Source organism: Stegostoma tigrinum, chromosome 17, assembly GCF_030684315.1.
Source record: "Stegostoma tigrinum isolate sSteTig4 chromosome 17, sSteTig4.hap1, whole genome shotgun sequence".
Taxonomy (NCBI): Eukaryota; Metazoa; Chordata; class Chondrichthyes; order Orectolobiformes; family Stegostomatidae; genus Stegostoma; species Stegostoma tigrinum.
Genome location: NC_081370.1, coordinates 57,210,506 through 57,234,275, shown reverse-complemented (window position 1 = coordinate 57,234,275; position 23,770 = coordinate 57,210,506). Strand labels below are relative to the sequence as shown.

At 43.1% G+C, this 23,770-nt stretch overlaps 1 protein-coding gene across 11 annotated transcripts in view; it reads left to right on the top strand.

Moving 5' to 3' along the window:
• Positions 1-23,770, top strand: part of ano5a (anoctamin 5a) — a 195,413-nt gene that overhangs the window by 88,607 nt on the left and 83,036 nt on the right. For 10 of the 11 annotated variants that reach the window (XM_059652172.1, XM_048545538.2, XM_048545536.2 and 7 more), the window contains one exon: positions 13,932-14,042. In XM_059652172.1, coding sequence (XP_059508155.1) covers positions 13,932-14,042 — 111 coding nt within the window. Of the gene's footprint in view, positions 1-13,573; positions 13,814-13,931; positions 14,043-23,770 lie in introns of those variants that run through there. The other variant, XM_048545537.2, reaches the window with a different exon arrangement.

Genomic DNA, 23,770 nt, shown 5'->3' with positions numbered 1-23,770 from the left:
GAAGCACATGATATTGGTGAATATCTCCATCAGTTTGGTCCGTACAGGGTCTGAGTGCTCAGCCAGGAACACTGTCCAGGCCTGTCACTTTCCTTGGGGTGATTCCCAGGAAAACTAGTCAGACTTCTGAAGTGGTGACAGATGGAGCTGACGTGTCTTGTTGGTGAAGGCGGTGCCACGCTGGTGGTATTCTGCTCAAATGAGCATAGAAAACATTGAGCATGTCAGGGAGGGATGTGTCATTGTCAACTATCTGATACTGTTTCATTTTGTATTATGTCATGTTGTTTAGGCCATACCGTAGATGGCGGGAGACTGGTCGATCTGGATTTCTAACTTGGTCCGGTATTGCCTCTTGGCCTCCCTGATGGCTTTGCAGAGGTCATATCTGGATTTCCTGTATTGGTCCAGGTCACCGGACTTTAAGGCTGCACGTCTGGTCTTCCTGGTTCATGTAAGGCTCACGATCGGGCAATATTCAGATTGACTTCTTTGGTACACAGTCCTCCATGCATTTGCTAATGAAGTCTGTGACGGCGATGGCGTACTCATCTAGGTTTATCGTTGGCAGCACAGTGGCACAGAAGCTGGAAAGCAATTTGATGCAGAGGTGGCACAGCTGATATGCCCATGCACACAATCGGCCTCCCAGTATCTATGGCTGTTTAAGCATCAGGTCACACCACTCACTGGTGCTGAGCCACATTCATTCTTACATTGCTCCCCTGGTTTCAGCTGTGCCCACCGTAGCTCAGCGTCACATCAGTGATGACCATGGCACTATCCCATACAGGACGATTCACTTTTATTTACAATCAGCCGAAGCGAACAGGGATCAAACAAACAGAAGATGTATTTGGCTCTCAGAACACAAACGGCTTGCATGTTTAGCACCAACAGTCAATCAATGATTGATCACTGCACTCAGCTCCCAGCGATTGGAGCTGAGTTGCAGTTAATCCTCATCTAACTTTTAACTCACAGTGCTGCTGCCCTTTTTGGTGCGCATGGTGATGTGGTGTAGAGGTAGAGTCCCTACCTCTAACCAGGAAGGCCAGGTTCAATTCCCATCCGTGCCAGAGGTGTGACATAATATTTTTTGGTTGTTTGGAAAACATTTGTTCTTCCTGCTTAATATCGTGATCTTGCTCCACTCTTGCCCTGCATCTCAGTGCGCCTTTCCAACAAGCACTCCAACAACAGGCCCTCTCTCCTTCACCCCAAGTGTTCCCACCCACCAGTTTGGATTGTCACGCTACTCTGGCCACGACCACCATCTTTCCCATGAGGCACTAGTGGTCATAACTGCTTGCCATCTCACTCCCCGCAGCAACCCATGTCCTTCCATGCACTATGTTTGGTTCATGTTTCCCCCCCCGACCCCTTTTGTGTTGAAATCCAAGTACTGTCTGCATTCAGGGTTGTTGCGCCCAGCCCCCTGCCTTGCGTTCACCCCCCCCCCCCGGTTTGCTACCTCAAGTGTCTTCTAGTACCCACTCGTGACACTCGTCTGTGTTGAGCCCAAAGAGTGACGACGCTCCAGCACCACACCACCACCCAAACCCCACTTCGCCATTTCCCCATCCCCCACCCCTTCCTCCACCATCAGCAATACCAACCAGCTTGGACAGAGAGCCCTGACTGATGACTGACGAGACTCCTGATCACACTCAGCGAAGCTCCCTCACTGTGTTCACTGGACCATCAGGACTGACGTGGCCCAATCCATGAGCTGCAGGGTGATGATGCCCCTGAGCTTGACTGGGCCAATTGGGCAACAGACCATGCCTGGGCCAATCGCAGATGTTGCACGATGACTGACAGCAGCACCTGTTCCCCACCACCCCCTCCACACCCCGTCCCCCTCACTGGTTCAACTGAGGTGTATCCCCCCACTTCTAGTTTGACACATAGCCAAGTGATTGACGCACAGTTATAGGCTGCTGGTGTGTGCACTAGTTATGAGATTGATCTAACACTGTGCAATATGATGCCACATCCACCCACTTTGGCAGATGGCTACTGGCAGCCGTGACAAGCAGCCTGGCTTTGTGTCCGCACTAAAGAGCGAGGCTAGGCAGTAGTACTGTGAGCTCTGACCAAGGACGGTAAAGCATTTCAGCAAGGCAGGGATGCTATGAGCTGCACAGGGAGGTGCAAAATCGGTGAGTACTAATTCAGCGGCCCTGAGGTAAAGCCAGGCCTAATCCTGGGTGCCCATCCCTGAGCATGCAGTGCCCTTGCAGCAAGTGATGCCAGTGCATTTCAAACTACATATCAAAGTGCAGAGCCTTGTTGTACATAGATTGGAGTGCGCCACGATCATGCAGCGAGGGTGCATGTGGCCATTGTCCAGGGAGCATCCCCTGACACATTAGTGCAAAGTGCCAAAGGCAGTGGTCTAGAGAAATCCACCAGCGACCTGGCAAGCCCCCAGCCTGACTTTCACGTAGGCAGTTCTTGGTGTCCAGTTTCCACCTGGTGAGTAGTAGAAAGGGAACTTGCATTTTAATGAGGTATGATTCTATGGCAATGAGGCTGCTATTGAGTTATAATCCCTGTTAGTAGGCCTCTCACTGCTCAAGAGTGAAAATCTTCTTTCAATATCCAGAACTAAGTTGAAAAATGCAACTTGTTGCTCCTGATGTTGAGAAAAGCCTTACTTGACTTTTCAGGTGACTGTCAGATTGCTTTACCAAAGCCTAATTCATTCAGAGCCTGAGAGGATTCCTCTCTTGATCCTCTTATTGATTTTGACGCTTTGATTTACACATTGCCTTTGTGGATTTTGATTGGATGGTAGTAAAGTAGCAAAACTGCTAGTTTAATCTGGCATCATGCCAGTTTGTCAGCCACATGTACTAGTGCAGATTCAGAACATCCTTATTATATCTTAGCAGGCAGAAAGTACATATAAGGTCACTACACTACATGTCATAGCCCTACAGTCTGGAGGCAGACCATTCAGCCCATTGAGTCAATACTGACCCTCTGATGAGCATCCCACCCCGACCCATCACCCTACCCTGTCCCTGTAACTCTGCATTTCCCATGGCTAATCTACCTAATTTTCAGCTCTCTGCATACTATGGACAATTTAGCACGGCCAATCCACCTAACACGCACATCTTTGGCCTGTGGGAGGAAACTGGAGTACCTGGAGGAAACCCACGCAGACGCAAGGAGAATGTGCAAACTCCACGCAGACAGTGGTCCAAGGGTGGAATCAAACCCGGGTTGCCAGCAAAGTGAGGCTGCAGTACTAGCCACTGTGTCACCCCACATGTCTTGCATTGCTGTCCCTGTAGAGCGCTTTGTATAATGGTTTGAAGTACCCAAGGATATATTCTAAATTGAGATTTGAGCAAGAAAATGCTCCAGTACTCTAAATTGTCTCCACTTAGAGGGATAAAATTGTGCCACTTATAAAATAATTTACACACAAAAGTATTGGGAGGTTGACTTTGGAAACAGATTTCAATGCTGAGAAATGTGCCTGTCAGTGTACAGAGCCAAAACTTTGGTTTTGACCAGCATAAACTATAGGAGGGTTAACTAGTGATATCACAGTAAAGAGTCCCCTGGGAAACAGTGATTGTATGCAATGATAATAACTCAGTGAACTTCATTCTTACAGCACTGTAGATGTATATACATCCCAAGGACTGCTCCAGTTCAAGAACGCGGCTCACCGCTAACTTTTCAAGGGCATTTCGAAATGGACAATAAATGCCGGCCACATCCCACCTGCAAATATTATCAGAAAATGTAATGACATTAAGTTTTTAAACAACTTATGGGTAGTGATTTAACCTTTCCCAAAGGATTTTCTTTTAAATTTAGCATTCTAATTTTTAAGGCATTATTTCTTTGTAGTTTTTGCGTTAATACTATGTAGTCACATAATCATGTAATTGCGTGGAATTTTTTTTTCTGATATTTGCCAACGAGCTCGACAGCTGAAAAGGAAGAACAGAACAAGAATCAGAGTGCAAAGGAGGAAAGAAGGAGGAAGCCAGATTGGAAAAGCAGAGAGAAAGCGAGGGAGACAGACAGAGAAAGAGACTGAGAGTGTAAACATAAGCCATAATTGTGCAGCAAGCTGTGGCAGTGACCCTACTGTAAATGCTAGCAAAGAAAGCTATCAGCTGATCCATTATAGATGTGTATTTCTGCTACATTCAGTGATTAATCATGTGTTTTGTTACGGCTGTGAATGCACATGAATGATGTAGTATTTTATTCCCAGATGATAAAAGTTCTCAAGGTACTGAACTTGAGCTGGAGTCACTTCACTTAGAGATATGTTTCTTGGGAATATAGCCACTAAATCGTTACTTGAGGACTACCTGTACTTCAGTCACAAAGAAATATTTTCCAATTACATAGGGATGAGGAATGACTCATTCTCAAATTGGTTGTGTAAATAGACTGAAAGATATGGTGATAAGTAAACAATTGGAAAGGTACAAAGAAACAATTCAATGCACTCAATAGATTCTGCAGAAAAACAAAGTAAGGATACATTTGTGACTTACTGAGGAATTTAAGGAAAGCATCAAGATTATTAGAAGGGACTTACAATATTCTAAAGTATGTGGTAAGTCTGAGCATTAGGAATTTGTTAGAAGTCAGCAAAAAGTCACTGAAATGTTGAGAAAGAAGCTAAAGATAGAAAATGTGAGTAAACTCACCAATATCATGATCTCAGTCAATAACAATAATGTTTTTGTTAACTCTGAAATTCTGCTTATTTATTCAGAGAATGAAGCCACAAAGTTCCATGGTTTTAAAACACAAAGATGTTTAGCATACAAGGATCAGACAAAGCAAACATTGAATATTATCTTAGATAACCTCCTATTCTCTTAAACGAGCATATTCAGGAGAAATGCTGCTGAAGAGGTGGTGTTGGCATCATGGTAGTTTCACTGGCCCTGTAATCAAGGAAGGATGAATAAAAGCTTGGCTGAGGTAGGTTTAAAGGAGCAGTCTTAAAGCAGGTGAGAGAGTGAGATAGAGAGGTAAAGAGATTGAGAAGGAAATTCCGATGTTAAGGGCCTTAGCAGCTGAAGGCAGAGATTTTGCAAAATATAACAGTACAGCACAGGAACAGGCCTTTTGGCCCACCAATTACTAATCCTTATTTAGACTTGCTACTTATTGGCCACACACTGTTTCTGTCCCTCTGTTTGCCTCCCGTTCATGTGTCTATGAAGATAAGCCTTAAATGTTACTAACATACCTGTTTCCACCACCTGGCAATGCGTTCCAGGCTTCCACCACTTCCTGTGTGAAAAATTTTCCCTGTCCCTCTCGCCTAAATTTTCCACCCCTCATCTTGGGCATGTGTCCTATTGTAGTTGATCATTCCACCCTGAGAAAAAGCCTCTTACTCTCCACCCGCTCTGTGCCTTTCATAATTTTGTGCAGCTGGAGGAACACAGCACTTCAGGTCGCATCAGAGGAACAGGAGAGCCACTGGCAGTAGATCACTCTCCTGCTCCACTGCTGCTGCCTGGCCTGTTGTGTTCCTCCAGCTCCACACTGTGTCGACTCTGACTCCAGCATCTGCAGTTCTTACTATCTCCTTTCATAATTTTGTAGACCTCTATCAGGTCTGTCTCAGCCTCTGTCTTTCCAATGAAAATAATCCATGTTTATCCAATAAGAAAAATCAAAAGAATTGCAGATGCTGTAAATCAGGAACAAAAACAGAAGTTGCTGGAAAAGCTCAGCAGGTCTGGCAGCATCTGGGAAAAAAAGGAGTTAATGTTTCACTGTTTTTTTCTTCCCGGATGCTGCCAGACCTGCTGAGCTTTTTGAGCAACTTTGTTTTTGTCCCGTGTTTATCCAACCTTTCCTCATGACTGAAATGCTCCAGATGAGGCAACATCCTGGTAAATCTTCTGTGCACTTTGCTGGAGCGGTGAAGATCTGAGAGCACCCATAAGAAACCAGCATTGGAGCATTGCAGAGATCAAGGAGAGTTGAAGAACCGTGAATGGTTATGGAAGGGGAGGAGGGGTATGAAAACCGAACTGAGGCTTTGAAATTGTTGATGTTCTCAGACTGGGTGCTTTTGGAGATTAGAGGTCACTTCTGAGTAAACAAGTTAATGTGGGTTGACACGTGGGCCACAGTTATGGTTAAATTCAAGTATAGGGAGTGTGCAAGATAAGAGGCCAACTGGAGAGTATTGAAACATTGGGTCTAGCGGTAACAATGTGGTTTTAATGTGTGATGTGACAGTGTGATTTTGCCAAATGAAAAGATTTATTTAAAGAAATTATACTCTTCAACATATGATTAACCCATGTTACGGTGTGATTAAAGGTGCATAATATATATACATAACTTCAGGAAGTTGGGTTCTGGAATAGAGGCAGAGTGATTTCGATGAGTTCTGTGTAGGATTTTTGTTTAAGTGACTTAAATGTGCCAATGGCAAAAAAATGTGTAACTACATTCAACTGCCTGACAAAACCCCTGCAGAGGAAACGGAGAAGATGTTTATACTCATGAGTTCATGACATGTAGAGTAAACAGAAAATGAATGTTAGATTTGGTTCAAGGGCTGTCTGGGAGAAATCAGATTTTAGTTCAAAAGGTCAAAAATCACATGACATCAGATAATAGTCCAACAGGTTTATTTGAACACACTAGCTTTTGGACTGTTACCCCTGCCTCAAAGCTCCGAGGGAGTTAATAGAATTGTGAAAATTCAGACCCTTAGAACTGTGAAAGTTTCATGCTGGTAGATTTGGAAATGAATCATAAAATTGTCTCTGCTGTCCACAGAAAAGAAAGTAGGAGGAGTCAGTAAAAGAGAAACTACATTTCTCTGGACTCAAATCTTTGTAATGGATAAAGTTAGGTAATACTTTCAAACTTTATTTGCTTTAAAGTTACACACTTTCTAATGTATCTTCTATATCCATATTTCTTGGGCTGTTTTCACTTTGATTTTTGTTCTTAAAGAGCATCTACAGCCTCATGTAAGATAATAAAGTGTGAAGCTGGATGAACACAGCAGGCCACGCAGCATCTCAGGAGCACAAAAGCTGACATTTCGGGCCTAGACCATTCATCCTAGGCCCGAAACGTCAGCTTTTGTGCTCCTGAGATGCTGCTTGGCCTGCTGTGTTCGTCCAGCTCCACACTTTATTATCTTGGATTCTCCAGCATCTGCAGTTCCCATTATCTCTGATACAGCCTCATGTAAATATGTTTAGGTGACTAACCTACACTGCAGCTAAACTTAAAAAAATACATATAATCTGTCAAGCCAGGTTTCATTCTCAAGTCTGATTTGTTAAGTGTTGTCATCAGCTGCAACCATAACCCTGCCCATATTCCTGGACTGTTATTTTTAAGGATGGGAGATAAGCAGAACTGCAGCCATTCACTCTTGGCAGTGTTACATTTACTGTGTTCGAGGAAAGTAGGCCAGCTAAATACAGTTGGATTATTCAAAACTTAAAACAGTTGGAAAACATCATCTTGGGAAAAACAGTTTTTTTTTGAAAGTCCTCCTTTAAAACAAAGCATGTTGATGTCCAAATTCTTTTTCAATGAATGTGTATGGGTTTGTGTGAATAAAGATGGCTTTTAGTGCTGACTGGTTGCAGTTTAGTCACTGTGAGAGCATTTCCTAAGAATTTTTTAAAATCTGTATAATTTTAGTGAGTGGCTGACTCATGTCTTATAGGGAGTTGTATTCTGTAGTGTGTCTGTGATGTTGTGTGCACTGACTCATTGTTTCCACAGCACTGTCCACCTCTTTTATGGAGAATATCAGACCACATATGACAGCCACGTTGGCAACCGCTCAACTAGTAAAAGCCGAAGACAAGAAAAACCAGCACAAACCTGATTAAAGATAACAAGGTACAGACTTGGATGAACACAGCAGGCCAAGCATCACCTTAGGAGCAGGAAAACTGACGTTTTGGGCCTAGACCCTTCATCAGAAATGGGGGAGGGGAAGGAGGTTCTGAAATAAATAGGGAGAGATAGGGAGGTGGATGGAAGATGGATAGAGGAGAAGATAGGTGGAGAGGAGACAGACAGGTCAAAGAGGTGAGGACGGAGTCAGTAGAGGTGAATGTAGGTGGGGAGGTAGGGAGGCGATTGGTCAGTCCAGGGAGGACAGCCAGGTCAAGGGGGCAGGATGAGGTTAGTAGGTAGGAGATGAGGGTGGGGTTTGAGGTGGGAGGAGGGGATAGGTAGGAGGAAGGACAGTTTAGGGAGACAGGGACAAACTGGGCTGGTTTTGGGATGTGGTGGGGGAGGAGAGATATTGAAGCTTGTGAAATCCACATTGATACCATTGGGCTGCAGGGTTCCCAAGCGGAATATGAGCTGCTGTTTCTGCAATCTTCGGGTGGCATCATTGTAGCACTGCAGGAGGCCCATGATGGACATGCTGCCTGAGGAATGTGAGGGGGAGTTGAAATGGTTTGCGACTGGGAGGTGCAGTTGTTTATTGTGAACCGAGCGTAGGTGTTCTGCAAAGCGGTCTCCAAGCTTCCGCTTGGTTTCTCCAAAATCAAAATCTCCACTCCCCCCACTGCATCCCAAAACCAGCCCAGCTCCTCCCTGCCTCCCTAACCTGTTCCTCCTCTCACCTATCCCCTCCTCTCACCTCAAGCCACACCTCCCATTTCCTACCTACCGACCTCATCCCGCCCCCTTGACCTGTCTGTCATCCCTGGACTGACCTATCTCCTCCCTACCTCCCCACCTACACTCACCTCTCCTGGCTCCATCCCTGCCCCTTTGGCTTGTCTGACTCCTCTCCACCTATCTTGTCCTCTATCCATCTTCAATCCACCTCCCCTTCTCTCCCTATGTGTTTCAGAACCCCCTTCCCCTGCCCCATTTCTGATGAAGGGTCTGGGCCTGAAACATCAGCTTTCCTGCTCTTCAGATGTTGCTTGGCCTGCTGTGTTCATCCAGCTGTACACCTTGGTATCTCGGATTCTCCAGCATCTGCAGTTCCTATTATATCTGATACAAACCTGATCAAAACCAGCTCTTGGAGAATACACAATTGTCACATGGACACACAGACACACACACGCATGCGCGCGCACACACACACAGACACACCCGCACGCGCACATCTGACCGAGGTACTCGTTGAGTTCCGTGTTAGAGAAATTACCTGTAATTTAGTTCAATAGTTTATTTTCCTCTGTATCAGTCTGCAGTGTCACTCAGACGTAAGACTCTGCTTAAAGCTAAGGTTTGAGCTCTGTTCCAGAATTTTGGACACAAAATGTAGCATGACCCTTCTAATGAGAGGTTAAGCTAAGACTTTTTCCAGCTTCTTGGGTGAATATAAAAGACCTCTAGCACTGGATGGGGAAGAGCTGTTCAGTAAATATTTATCCTTAAATATGTCTCATCAATGTCCACCCCTGGTTGCTCCTGAAAAGGTGATTATGAACCTTTTTTTTTGTTCTTGAACTGCTGCCTCTTGAAGTTGCCTCATGTTGCTGATAGGTAGGGAGATCCATCTTTCTCGGACTAGCTGTAATGAAATCAAGGCAATGTCGATTCAAGGTGGGTGATTAGGAAGAGAAATTTGGACGTGATGGTGTTCCCCAGGCTTTAGAATGGCTAACAACAAAAACTGTGGCGAGTTCCTATAAACAGTAAAGCCAGCACAGTCCTCACAGAACACAGGACTGCTCTCTCAGTTGCGGAAGATGACTGGTAATGGTTTAATCTGAGGTTCACTGTGCCTCGGGCGATTCGAGGGGTTGAGACAGAGTGTCCGTCATGGTAACCTCAGCCCTTTCAGGAGCTGAACCCACACTGTTGGCGTCGTTCTGCATTGCAAACCAGCTGTCCAGCCAACTCAGTGTAGGGAGTAACCATATTATAACACAGTGTACCCTGCAGTCAACATTGATGGAGTGAGTAAATATTTTAAGGTGCATGATGTAGAGATGATATTGGTTCCCTGAGACCTGGATTATCTACCTTCTTATTTTGTGATGGGCTGTGGGTATCCATGGTGAGAACAGCATTTGTTGCCCATTCCTAAATCTCCTTGAACTGAGTGTCTTTCTAGGCCATTAGAAGGCAGTAAAGGGTCAACTGAGCATGTCGGTCAGACCAGGTGAGGATGGCAGATTTCCTGGACAAGCATATGGATGTACGTGAAATAGTATAGGTTAGATGGGCTTCAGATTGCTATGACAGGTCAGCACAACATTGAAGGCCGAAGGGCCTGTACTGTGCTGTAATGTTCAATGTTCTATGTTCTATGTTCCCATGAAAACCAGGTTTTTTGTGACCATCCCTGACTTGTCGTGGTTACCATTACTGAGAGTAGCTTTTAATTCCAGATTTATTAACTGAGTTCATATTCAGCAGCTTGGCGGAGTTTTGAGCCTGTGTTCCCAGGGCATGGATTCCGAACCCAGTGACATTATAAGTTCAATGAATGCCTTATACCCTCTAATATTAATGCAGCATTACATCTGTATTGTATCCATAACATGAAGCTTGCAGTCGGTTCAAATTAAATTTGATGTGAGTCTGCCCTCGGTGTGTGAGACTCAAGGTAGCACTGCTCCAGATAATCTCATACTTCGCTTCTCTGTTTGTATATATTTTTTAAATGGCAATGGGTGTTTTATTGGAATCAGGAGAATGTGTGTTGACACCCCAAAATACACTCAGTACATACATGTGAAGCATTCATGTGCAGTACTCCTGTCAGTGATGTCAATCTAACCTGTTTGCTCATATTTACTGTGCCTATTTGGGTGCTGCCATGTTTTTTATTGGCAGAGTGTTTCGCAAATTGTGCAAGTACAGAACTGTCCACATGTTCAATGTCAACTTTTCAGAATTTCAGGGAAACACAGCCTTAGGTTGGTTTACAACTGAGGAATCCGCCTCCCCCTCCACCGCACCCCCCACCCCCGACTTTCTTGCTGTGGCTAGGGTCTGAACAAGCGATAAACCACATCTGAATAGTAATGTGTTTATACTGATATGGCATGGCAGATCAGGCTTTAAAGGCAGTTTTACTTATTTTAAAGTATAACCTGATGAGATCTATACAGTAGAATGCAACCCCAGGAAGTGACCTTCTTAAATCTAGACGCAGCTGGATGAGGATTCATACATAATGGGTGACTGGAAATCACAAGGCGTTGTTTCAGTATGGTCTGTGGTCTCTTGGCTGCCTCAAAACTGCAGAATTAATTAATGTGTAAATGAAAAGTGCCCAGGCATAAAATACAAAAGGCAGGAAAGCTCCATGTGGTTACGACAGTGCAGGTAGCTCTGCTACAACGCGATAGTTGCATTCTTGTGTGACCTCAGGCTGCAGGAAATTGCTATAGAACATCACATTATGAGGAAATTGCTCCAGAAAATAGCTCTAGCCATACTGCCGAAAGTTCATGTTATCCAAACAGCATCCACTATTCATCAGCTGCGTTACAGCCAATTTGTGTTAACGAAACACACATTATAGCAGAACTAAATAAAGAACAAAAACAAAGTTGTTGGAGTTAACATTTCGGGTCCGGTGACCCTTCCTCAAAAACTGTAAAAGAACCATCTGTACTTGGAACCTCTGTCAGTCAGTCCATACTTGGAGCATTGTGCTCTCTTCCAGTGTCTGTACCACAACAAAAAAAAATCAATAAAGCACTGCAGAGAGTGCAGAGTAGATTTTCGAGGATGCTGTTAGAATTAAGAGGGTTCAATTGGAGGAAGAGTTGTGTAAGCCAGGCTGCTTTCTCCTGAAAAGAAATTGACTGTGAGGAAATCTGATACACTGCTTTTAAAATGATGATAGGCATGATGTGGAGCAACATTTTGATTTACAGGTGAGGCCAGGACGGGGTAGCAGAAATTTGAGATGACCATTTAAAGAAATTAAGATGAATTTCTTACACAGAGTGTAGAATGTTCCACAGAGAAGAACTGAGTGGTTGAAACAGATGGTGTAGTTCCAGTTCAGGGAATGCTTGATGCACACAGGAAGGAGAAAGTCATATTCGGAAAATAAAATTAGAAGAGGAAGAGGTTTGCATAAAATATAAACACATGGAAAGATAATTCGGGTTGAAAGGCCTGTTTCTGTGTGATGGCTATATTCAATTCCATACAAAAGAGGCCTGAATAATTTCATCCATATAAAATTGTTTATTCTGATACAAGGGTAGATGACACACCATTGTCCCGCTCCAGCAATTCTGAACATTATCTGGCTCTGAATTTGTTTGTAGTGTGGGGTCCTTGTTAGCAACAGGTTAGTTGCTAAGTCACCTAAGCTGAAGAGGGTTCAGAAGAGATTTACCAGGATGCTGCCAGGTTTGGATGGTTTGAGTAATAAAGAAAAGCTGGGTAGGCTGGGACTTTTTCTTCACTGGAGTATAGGAGGTTCAGAGGCAACCTTATAGAAGTCTATAAAATCATGACAGGTTTAAATAGGGTTAATGTTAGTTGTCTTTTCGCTAGGGTGGGGGATTTCAAGACTATGGGGCACATTTTTAAGGTGAGAGGAAAAAGATTTTAAAGTCATGAGGAGTAAACCTTTTGCGCAGAAGGTGGTTAGCATGTGGAAAGAAATTCCTGAGGAAGTGCTGGCTGTGGGTACAACTACAACATTTAAAAAGCATCTGGATTAGTACTTAAATAGGAAAGGTTTGGAGGAATATGGGCCAAATACAGTCAAGTGGGATTAGTTTAGTTTGGTATTATGTTCAGCATAGTATAGTTGGACCGAAGGGTCTGTTTCCATGCAATATGACTGTGTGACTCAGCACGTTCATTACCAAGTCTCTGGATGAGTTCAGTGCCTTTCTCGTTAAGCCAAACTGGTTAGACCTCTTCGGGATGGCTATGGACATCTCAAAATTGTTTCTGCTGTACTCCTGGGGACCCTGTTGCTGCAGCCAAGTTCTGTGCAGAGTGGCTGCTTGGTGCTGGCTGTATTAGCATGTCTTACTGAATAGATCTAGTTTGGACAGATTACTTTGGAGAAAATGTGACTGTTGGGCTTCCATTTTGGTACCAGGTTTAGAGGATCCTACTGAGACGCTAATGGTGGGACTACTTCTTCAATATTTTGTGACTGCTAAGTTTTCCAAGTCTCTGAAACATGCAGGAAGGGCAAGGATCACTGTTCCCTGTTGATCCATGACCTCAATCTCAGCTTTGGACTCTGGTTCCCCAATAATCTTTTTCCAAAGTAAGCCATTAACTGCAGAGCATGTATTGTCTTTTTTTGTATGTGCTTTTGGAATTTGAAGACCCAGCATAGTGGTGGGTGGTAGCGATTGTACATCCTGAGTTGCCCCAAGGACATTTAGATTTTTGGGCATTTAGAGACATTAGATGAGCCGTAAAGGATGGTAGGAAATCCAACAGGTTTGGCTTGAACAACACAGCAGTTTTTATTGCCATTTCCTAATTCCAACCTGTCATCGATTTATGTGGTGAATCATTCAGCTGCCTGATGATTTAGACCAGCATTAGAGAACAACACAACCTGACGATCGATGCTGTGAGGCAGGTCTTTCAACTCTCTTCTGTAAAATTCACCAGACACAGAAGAATGCCGTGCTGTAATTGTTTTGTTGAGCAAGAATAGCTAGATCGTGTGACAATTGTAGTTGTGTTTGACAGTTGCAAACAGCAAATGAATGAGGGGCCCAGTCTTGTATTCAGAAGACACTTTGTCAGAAACAAAACCATTCTTGTGCCCAAATTCCTGCATACCACATTGCTATTGCTGCATAAGTGGGCATGGACTCTGAGCTGCGGCTGTGTCCAGGTCATTTGCCTTTTAGACAGTAAACAGTTACCTGCTGTGTCAGGGTGAGAAAAATGGCTTTGTTTTCCCTATGCTCAGACTCGTGTTTTTCATGTTCTGTCTTCTGCTTAATCCTCAGATTGACAAGCAGGTCCACAGTAAAGACTCTGTTTTCTTCTGTGATGGAGTCAGAAGAATTGACTTTATCCTTTCCTATGTGGATGATCCTAAAGATGCTGAAAAGAAAATGGTAAGAATTATGGTTTTAACTATTCATGTTCTTCGGCCACTGAGTCTAGAATCAAGGAAAGATGGAACACTATTGAGCTGTTTTACTTTGACTTTACGTCGTTTCACATCGGTCTCTCATTTTTGTATATTTAATTCCTTATTTGATTCGGGTCACAAATAGAATATACAATCTTGGACACAATTGTTACGTCACGTTAACATGAGAGCAGGAGCAAGGGGAGCAATTCAGCTCCTCAGATCTGCTCTGCCATTTAAACCCATGTCTGATCTCATCTTTTCTACCAGCTCTCCGTAACCCTTCATCCCTTAACTAATTAAAAATCTATCTGCTCTTCGGGTTTACTCAGTATCCCAGCATTCGTCACGCTGGAGTAGACAATTCCAGATTTTCATGATCCTTTGAGAGAAGTAATTTTCCCTCATCTCCGTTCTGAATCTGCTACTCCTTATCCTAAAACTGTGAACTCGCATTCTAAATTGTCCCACACGAGGAAATGTCCTTTCCACATGTACCTTGTCAATCCTTTTTGTATTTTATATACCTCAACTAGATTTTGTCTCATTCGACTAAATTCCAGAGCTATGGGTTTAAAATATGCTAGGATTAGGGTCTGTCTCTTCATAAGACAAACCCCTCATCTCTGAAATCAATCTCATGAACCTCCTCTAAGCTGCCACCAATGCAACCTCCCCCCTCCAGAAAGGGGACTAAAACTGTATGTGTTTTATGAGCATGTATCCAATTAGATATTGTGGCAGGCAGACTCAATGAGTCTTCTGTGTATATTCAGACCAGACATCAACCTGACTATACTAAGAAAGAGATCAAACGACCTTCTCTTTTCTTTACTTAAAGAGAACTCTGCCTCCTCAGCGTCTTCTTGCAAGGCCACAACTGTAGCCTGTGACTGTACAAAATGCCAGGCTTCGAGTTCCACCCACGGGTCTTTGCAATGTTGATGGAATGTACTGAACTAGCACCAATGACTGTGGAACTGAAAACATGTGCCTTGTGCTTGCTGGATGAAGTGGTGGTTTTGGGCGATACGACAGAGTTGAGGGAATGGTTATGGTTGTTCAGGGCCCACTGGCAAGTCCCCACACCTAGGTGACCAAGAGAAATGGGCCAATGTACTGACTTCTGCTGAAGTGTCATCTGGACTCCAGACTTCAGCTTGGTGTCTCTCCATGGATGCTATCTGACCTGCTGTGATCTCTAGCATCACGACAATGCACTGCAGTTTTGTTCTCATTGTTGTCGCATTTCTGAAATTAACAGAGCCAGTACCAAGCCTGAGACTTGTCTCTGTTTTTCCCCTGTTTCATTTTCAGCTTATATTCCAGAGGTGTTTTGGGAGTAGTGATCTGGCTATTGTACAGAAACTTGAGTAGATAACCCAGGCTTACGTTTCTCTGCAGTATCAGTGGACCACTGCAATCTCTGAAGTGCGGACTTTCAGATGAGATGTTGAGTAGAGACCCTGCCCTACTATTTGGAAGAATTGCAATGGTCATTTTGCTCGCCTGGACAGTGTTAATCCCTCATCGGACATGATGGGAAAGTTGGACTAATATAGATTTAGTCTATTTTTGGTGGTACAGACTCGGTGGGCTAAAGGACCTGTTCTGTCCTGTACAATTCTATAATCAACCAACACAGATTATTGGTGCTTTTTGTGGAACCTTCCTGCGCACAAAGTCACTGCTATATTTCACCGTTTTCCAAGAGGTGACCAGATATAGCACTTGGGGAAAATGGGATCAAAGGTTATGGGGAGGAGGCAGGATTAGGCTGTTGAGTTGGAGGATCACCCGTGATCATGATGAATGGCAGAGCCTCCTACTCCTATCTTCTATGTTTAATTCTGACCTCATTTCAAAATCACCGTAATGTTCTTTGCAATGCTCCGAGGTTGTGCAAAACTTAGCTTTGTTGTGAAAGATAAACAGTATTAATACTGATAGATTAATATACCACGACGAGTGATATCTTGATGATAACTATTTTCTTCATGGCATTTTCAGTCTTTGAGCGCAGGCATCTAAACGCGGTAGCAATAAATTGATATTCCCCAGTAGTGATGGATTAGGAGTTGACACAGAACTAATTCCCGTCACTGTGTCTGTAAGTCAACAGCAATAATGCTGCAACTGTTGAAATGGCTAATGTTACTGAGAACTTCTGCAACATTTGGAGTATAAAAGTTGTCTTGTAGGTAAACTATTTGTTCATAATCTTTTATAAATTTTGCTTATTTACTGGAGGCGCCTTATTTTATCAACTTAAACAGTTGTGAGCTTTTTCGGGTGGCTGGCACTAATATTTATTCTTTTGGACGCCAATCTGATTTAAAAAGCTCAAGATTTGTTTCCCTTTCAAGAGAATCTTTCTTTTCTCCGAATGTTGCCAACATTACATCATTTCCTAGCTACAGGAGTCAAAGCCTGAGGCCCTACATTAGTGAGTAGAAGTTAAGATCTCTTGCAGTGTGTTGTTAAGTGCCCAAGGCCTAATTCCTCATGCCTCATTGGCCTGCCTTTGAGGCTGGCTGTCAGCCAGGTTCAAATTGATTCACCACGCAGGGAACATGCCAGTCCAAACTAAGCATCATTCTAAAGAAGAAGGGGAATGTAGCATGCTTCAGGAGGCTATTGTCACTAGGACACTGTACGTTTACCAAATATCTAAAAACATTCTTGTAACTTGCTTTCACATGCATCAGGTTAGGCCATTCTGCTCATGTCAGTGCAGGTGTCAGGTGAGCCAATCTCTACAGGAGCATTTTTTTTCTCTCGTCGCCATAGGAATAGCTCCACGAAGGCCAGTGTCCTGTCGCCAAGCCACCCTAATTTACAGGTGCATAGTACCTGACACTGACCCAGCGCTGAGTGACCAGAATCTGTGACACTCCTGTTTATAATCTGCCAGGCAGGGCTCCCTGATTGGTCCAGATTAACAGTTCCAGTCATAGAACTCCTGTTTTATGAGGTTCACCTTGCTGATCTTGTGCCAATCACCACAATGTTAACAGCAACACAGAGTTTAGAGGGAGTTAGAGTGTTATGAACTAATCCCTAAAAACAGTGATGTAATGTAGAAACAAAAGTTGTGTTTCAAGGAAAGGCCTTTATACGTTCAATCTGGGAATTAAAAGTCAACATAATCATCTATCCTGTAAGTGATTAGTCAGTCTGGGAAGAAATGTGTGAACTATCCTGTGAGACATTTGTAATTTTCTTCATAGACTATAACGTTTCCAGTTTACAAACCAACCTCACAATTTGTACAAAGTTGTATGGGAACAGTTGCTGCCTGGTGCTCTTGATAATGATATGATAGGGCCTCAGCACACCCTGGTTACAATTGATTGGGATCTGTGTGTCTCCCAGTTGCAGTGTTCATTCAGTCGAGTCAGTCAGCGTTACTACACATCATTAATTGAAAATTGCATCATAGATTGCTATGTTGCCAGGCTGAATAAAAATATATCCAACATCAACTCTTCAGAGTCAGAAGTCACATGACACCAGGTTACAGTCCAGCAGGTTTATTCGTAGTCACAAGCTTTCTGAGCACTGCTCCTTCATTGGATGAAGTCTGAAAGAGCAGTGTTCCAAAAGCCTGTGATTTCAAATAAACCTGTTGGACTATAACCTAGTATTATGTGACTCCTGATTTAATTCTCTAACTAACCTGTTCAGTGATATTATTATGCACCTCTGGAGCAGGTGGGACTTGAGCTCAGTCCTCATGGATCAGAGAAAGGACACTCCCACTGTCCCACAAGACCCCCTACAATTCAACTTTAAAGTATTCTGAATTGACCTGTTTGGGCACGTTATGACACAATTCGAGCAGAGGTGGGACTTGAACTCCGAAGCTCTGGAGCAAAGGTGGGGACAGTAATACTGTGCCGCAAAAGCCCCTACAATACAGTCTTGCAGACCCCAACACACCTCAGTCTCACCAGTTCCCCCTTTAAACAAACCCAGTCACTTAAGGAGGCAATCACTTCCAGTTACCTGTTGAGCTACTTGCTGTGTTAAGATAATAAAATGTGAGGCTGGATGAACACAGCAGGCCCAGCAGCATCTCAGGAGCACAAAAGCTGACGTTTTGGGCCTAGACCCGCTGCCTGGCCTGCTGTGTTCATCCAGCCTCACATTTTATTATCTTGGAATTCTCCAGCATCTGCAGTTCCCATTATCTCTCATTGCTGTGTTAAGACCCAGTTTGACCAACATTCACAGTAATTACATTGTACAAAAGGCCAATAAATGAATAAATGTTAGTAAAGTAAAAATAAATTGATTACAAGTCTTCTGAATGATTTCATTTTGATCTGTTAAAGGAATAGTAATTGCAAATCCATCTCGTCTGCAATTCACTTTCCAGGATACCTGAGTTTGCTTATTTGGATTCCATTTAAGGTATATTTAATAAATTGTCTTTGCAATTGATTGATTTTGTAGTTTCTGGTGGCATTAGATTCAGATTTAGGGTTTACTGGCATGTGTACTCAAGAACAAGGATAGAGGAGTACAGTGAAAAATGGAGTGTCGCCCACACAATGCCATCTTAGGTTCAAAATTTTAGCTGCAGAAGTCGAATAACAAAGGAATAAGTTTAAAAAGTTCAGCACTACTTTCTTAGCACATAAATAAAGAAATAAGGTATTCAAAAGTCAAACAATACAGTCCTTTCTTAAGCCATAGGCCTGCAGATGCTCCAAGCTGGGCTTTTCCCTGTGTGATTTCTAAGAGAACGTGTTGTTAAAATGTAAAGAGAAAGAAAATGTTCCCCAAGACTGTTCATGATTTGACATTTTTGAACTTTGACACTGCTGTGTTGATGCGGGAAATGCCTCCTCTATTTCTAATTGTGAACTTGTGCTGTGCAAATCTGAGTTAAATTAAACTGCAGTGAACTCCCAGTCTTCTCCTGCTTGTCCCTGTCTCCCATTACTGAGGGTCACTGAGTGAAGGAATTGGGAACAGTGTCAACCCATCAAAGATTTGTGATTCAGAAGGTCAGCTTTGTTAATTAAAATGATTCTCCTTTCTTAACTGTGCCAGAGAACCCACTAACAGAATGGTACTGACACATTGTATGAGCCAAAAAACAATCTGTCTCTCACACAATATTGCTCTCAAGTAATGTAGTCACTTAATGGTGCTCTCAAATGATTTTCTGTGACTAATCTATATTTGACTTCCAAGTTGACGCATGATATCACTGTTTTAATTCAATACATTTTACTTTGCCTTCTAACCTCCCTCAAGCTTTGTAGCCAAACGATATAAAAATGTCCCCGATCATTGTGTAAATCTTTGGGAGCAAGTATAGTGATTGCTACTTTTCATTTATTTTAGTTATTTCATTATAGAATAATCATAGAATGCCTACAGTGTGGAAACAGGCCCTTCGGCCCAACAAGTCCACAATGACCAAAAAAAAAGTTGCTGGAAAATCTCAGCAGGTCTGGCAGCATCTGTGAAGGAGAAAACACAGCTCACATTAGAGTTAAGTCCACAGTGAACCTCAGAGCATCCCGTCTAGACCCATCCCCCTGTAACCCACCCTAATCTACAAATCCCTGAACGCTACGGGCAATTTAGCATGGCCAATCCACCTAACCTGCACATTTTTGGACTGTGAGAGGAAACCGGAGCACCCAGAGGAAGCCCATGCAGACACAGGGAGAATGTGCAAACTCCACACGGACAGTCACCCGAGGTTGGAATCGAACCCGGGTTACTGGCTCTGCGAGGCAGCGGTGCTTGCCACCATGCCACCCTAAATATTTCCTTCCTTTTTTTTACAAGTCTCCTTGAGAGCTTTCAAGTAGTGTTTTCACATTTGAGGTAAGGAAGATTCGGTTTTCCGATGTACCCGCCCATGGGGGCAAAATCAAGAATGTCTTCAGATGGAAAAGGATTAGAGGATGGGGAATAAACGAACCAGGGCACACAGAGAATTTGGTTCTAATTTTAACTCCTTCTATTCAACCCTTCGTTTATACAAGATTTTATATGTAAGCTGCCGAAAGCAGTAATTTCATCACCCAGAAAGTGGTTAGCCCATGGAGTTCACTGCCACTGAAAGCAGGTGAAGCCAAAACACTGAATGTTTCACTGAAGCCCTTAGATATCGTTTTTAGGGTGAAAGGGATTGAATGGTATGGGGAGAGAGGAGGAACAGAGGACTGAGTTGGATGATCAGCCATGATCGTATTGAATAGCAGACCAAGCTCAAAGGGCTGAATGGACTATTCCTGTTGCTAATTTCTGTGTTTCTATGTTTTACTAGAAGTAGTACAGGAAATGTTTTATGACCAGCACATATGGGACCAGGAATGTAGCAGTCGATCAAATATACTGGTTGATCTTGAGGTCCACATAATCAATGTAAACACACACTAAGTAATAGAAACGTAATGAAGGGGGTATACATATCATTGTTATACTTTATTTACAACACAATCACTTAAATAATAATGCAACTTTGTCTTGAATAAAACTTACCAACATAGGGCCTTCTCACCTGCACCCTCTGCTGACTACTTGAACATTGTGGATATTGCAGTGCCACAGTAAACTTCAGGTATTGGAGGTGCATAATTGAATAAAGTTTGCTGTAGTTGGACCTATGAAAAGCTGGGAAATGTCAATGGTAATGTCAATGGATGTGTAATACAGAGGCCCAAGATATTGCTCTTCGAACATGGTTTCAATCCCACCCTGACAGATAGTGAAATTTAAATTCAATGAATAAAATCTGGAATTGAGAACTATTCTCAGTGGTGGTGACTGAGCCTATTTGAATCTCTAATCGATTGTTGTAAAAACTCAGTTGGCTCATTCAAATCCTTTAGGGAGAGAAATCTGGCTGGCCTGACCTACACATGACACCAGACCCACAGTAATGCGGTTGACTCTTATTTGCACTCTGAAATCATGCAAATATAGAATCCCTATAGTGTGGAAGCAGGCCATTTGGACCATGGAGTCTACACTGACCCTCCAAAGAGCGTCCTACCCATACCCACCCTCCTACCCTATCCCTGTTATCCTGCATTTCCCATGGCTAACCCACATAGCTTGCACATCTTTGGACTGTGGGAGGAGACCAAAGAACATGGAGGAAACACATACAGACACAGGGACAATGTGCAAAATGGCTGGGCAAGCCATTCAGTTCAAAAGCAATTATGGATGGACAGCAAATGCTGGCCCAGTTAGTGATTCCCACACCCCTTGAGTAAAGATGCAAGGTCTATGCACCACAGAGACATCAGAGGTGGGAGGGTGTAATTGCAATAGGAACTTTATCACTCACAATTTCCGCTATGTGTCAGACATGTGTTCATGCCAGAGAAAGTAGGAGATAACAAGGTGTAGAGCTGGATGAACACAGCAGGCCAAGCAGCATCAGAGGAGCAGGAAAGATGACGTTTTGGGCTTAGACCCTTCTTCAGAAATGAATCAGACGGTTGTAGGTTCAAGTCTCACTCCAGTAACTTGAGCACAGAGTACAGGCTGACATTCCAGTTCAGAACTGTGGTTTTGGATGTGAAAACTCTGAGATGAGACATTAAACAGAGATCTTACCACCTTTCTCAGGGGGAGGTTAAAGATTCCACTGTGGAGAGCAGGAGAGTTATCCCAGATCTACTAAGTTGTGTTTATACCTCAAACATCGCTAAGAAAAAATGTTTAGCTCATCATTAGCATTTTGTTTCATGAGGAAACTCACTCTGGACAAATGAATTAGCATATTTCCTCGATTACAACAATGGTTACACTTCAAAAGTACTTCATGACATGTTTTAAAGTGCTCTACTGGCTGTAAAAAATGCAAAATAAAAGCAAGCCTTATAAAAATGGACATAGAGACTTTGAACGGAGGTGTGGACTGACATGTGGAATGAGCTAAACAAAAACAAATTGATACCGAAGCTCAGCGGGTCTGGCAGCATTTGTGGGGAGAAAGCAGAGTTAGTGTTTCAAGTCTGGTAACTTTTCATGCAGAAACTCAAAATGTTAACTTGCTTTCTTCATACAGATGCTGCCAGACCTGCTGGTTTCACCAGGAATTTCTGTTTACGCTTCAGGTTCTCAACTTCTGGAGTTCCTTGTTGCATTTTTATGTGCTATCACCTTACTGGTAGATATCTCGTATTGCTGCAGGTGCTGAGTGGATTCTTTATGGCTTTTGAACAATGGTGGTGTTTATTTCAGAATGAGGAATAGTATGTAATAATTTAGATGGATAAACCAGTTGTTGGTAAAACTAAACCATGGTAACAGAAATAACACGACTGAGAGCCCAACATCGTGATTGTAATACCTTCATAAAATATAGGGAAGGATGATTTGAGAATGGAGTAGCTGTGCTGGTTAAAGGCAGGACATAAATAAATCTTGTTTTCTATAATTCGGTAATCCTTTATTGATGAAAATATGTCTTCTCCACCCCACCCATAACCTTTAGATTGCAACAAACAGTTTGGAAGGCAATTGTATGTTAGCCTTTATTGCTAGATGATTTTATTTTAAAGGGGTTTCACACGGATGATCCCTGGAATAGTAGGTTTAACGTACAATGAACGGCTGAGGATCCTTGGATTGCATTCATTAGAGATTAGAAGGTTGAGGGGAGATCTAATAGAAACTTATAAGATGATGCATGGCTTAGAAAGGGTGGACACTGGGAAGTTGTTTCCGTTAGGTGGGGAGACTAGGACCTGTGGGCACAGCCTTAGAATTAGAGGGGGTAAATTTAGAACGGAAATGAGGAGACATTTCTTCAGCCAGAGAGTGGTGGACTTGTGGAATTCATTGCCACGGAATGCAGTGGAGGCCGGGACGTTAAATGTCTTCAAGGTGGAGATTGATAACTTCTTGATCTCACGAGGAATTAAGGGCTACGGGGAGAGTGCAGGGAAGTGGAGTTGAAATGCCCATCAGCCATGATTAAATGGTGGAGTGCTCTCGATGGGCTGAATGGCCTTACTTCCACTGCTATCTCTTATGGTCTTACGGGTTTAGTTGGCTCAGTTTGCTAAAGGAAGGTGTGAAAGAAAGTATGAATGAAATACTCCCCACTTACCTGGATGGGTACTGCCGCAATAACACTCAAGAAGCTTGACACCGTCCAAGACACAGCAGCCGCTTGTTTGGCATCACATCCACAATCTTCCACTCCCTCCGTCCCCGACGCTCAGTGGCAGCAGGTGTGTACCACCTACAAGATGCACTGCAGAAATTCACCAAAGATCCTCAGACAGCACATTCCAAACCCGTAGCCACTTCAATCTAGAAGGAGAAGGGCAGCAGGTACATGGGAACATCACCCCCTGGAAGTTCCCCTCCAAGCCATTCACCATCCTGACATGGAGACATTTCACCTTTCCTTCAATGTTACCGGCTCAAAATCCTGGAATTCCATTCCTAAGGGCATTTTGTGGATCCACCTACAGCACATGGACTGCAGCTCACCACCAACTTTTCGACCACAACTGTGGATGCTCAGTAAGTACTGATCAACCAGCGATGCTCATGTCCCTCAAGTAAATTTTTTTAAAAAGTAAACTATAGAAAAAAGACAACAAAAAAATTACGAAATATGTCACATGGATTGAAATAAATTCTTAATAAAGCGATCAGTCATATTAATATAGATTTATTATAATCAATCTTTTCAGACAATAAAATGAGGACATT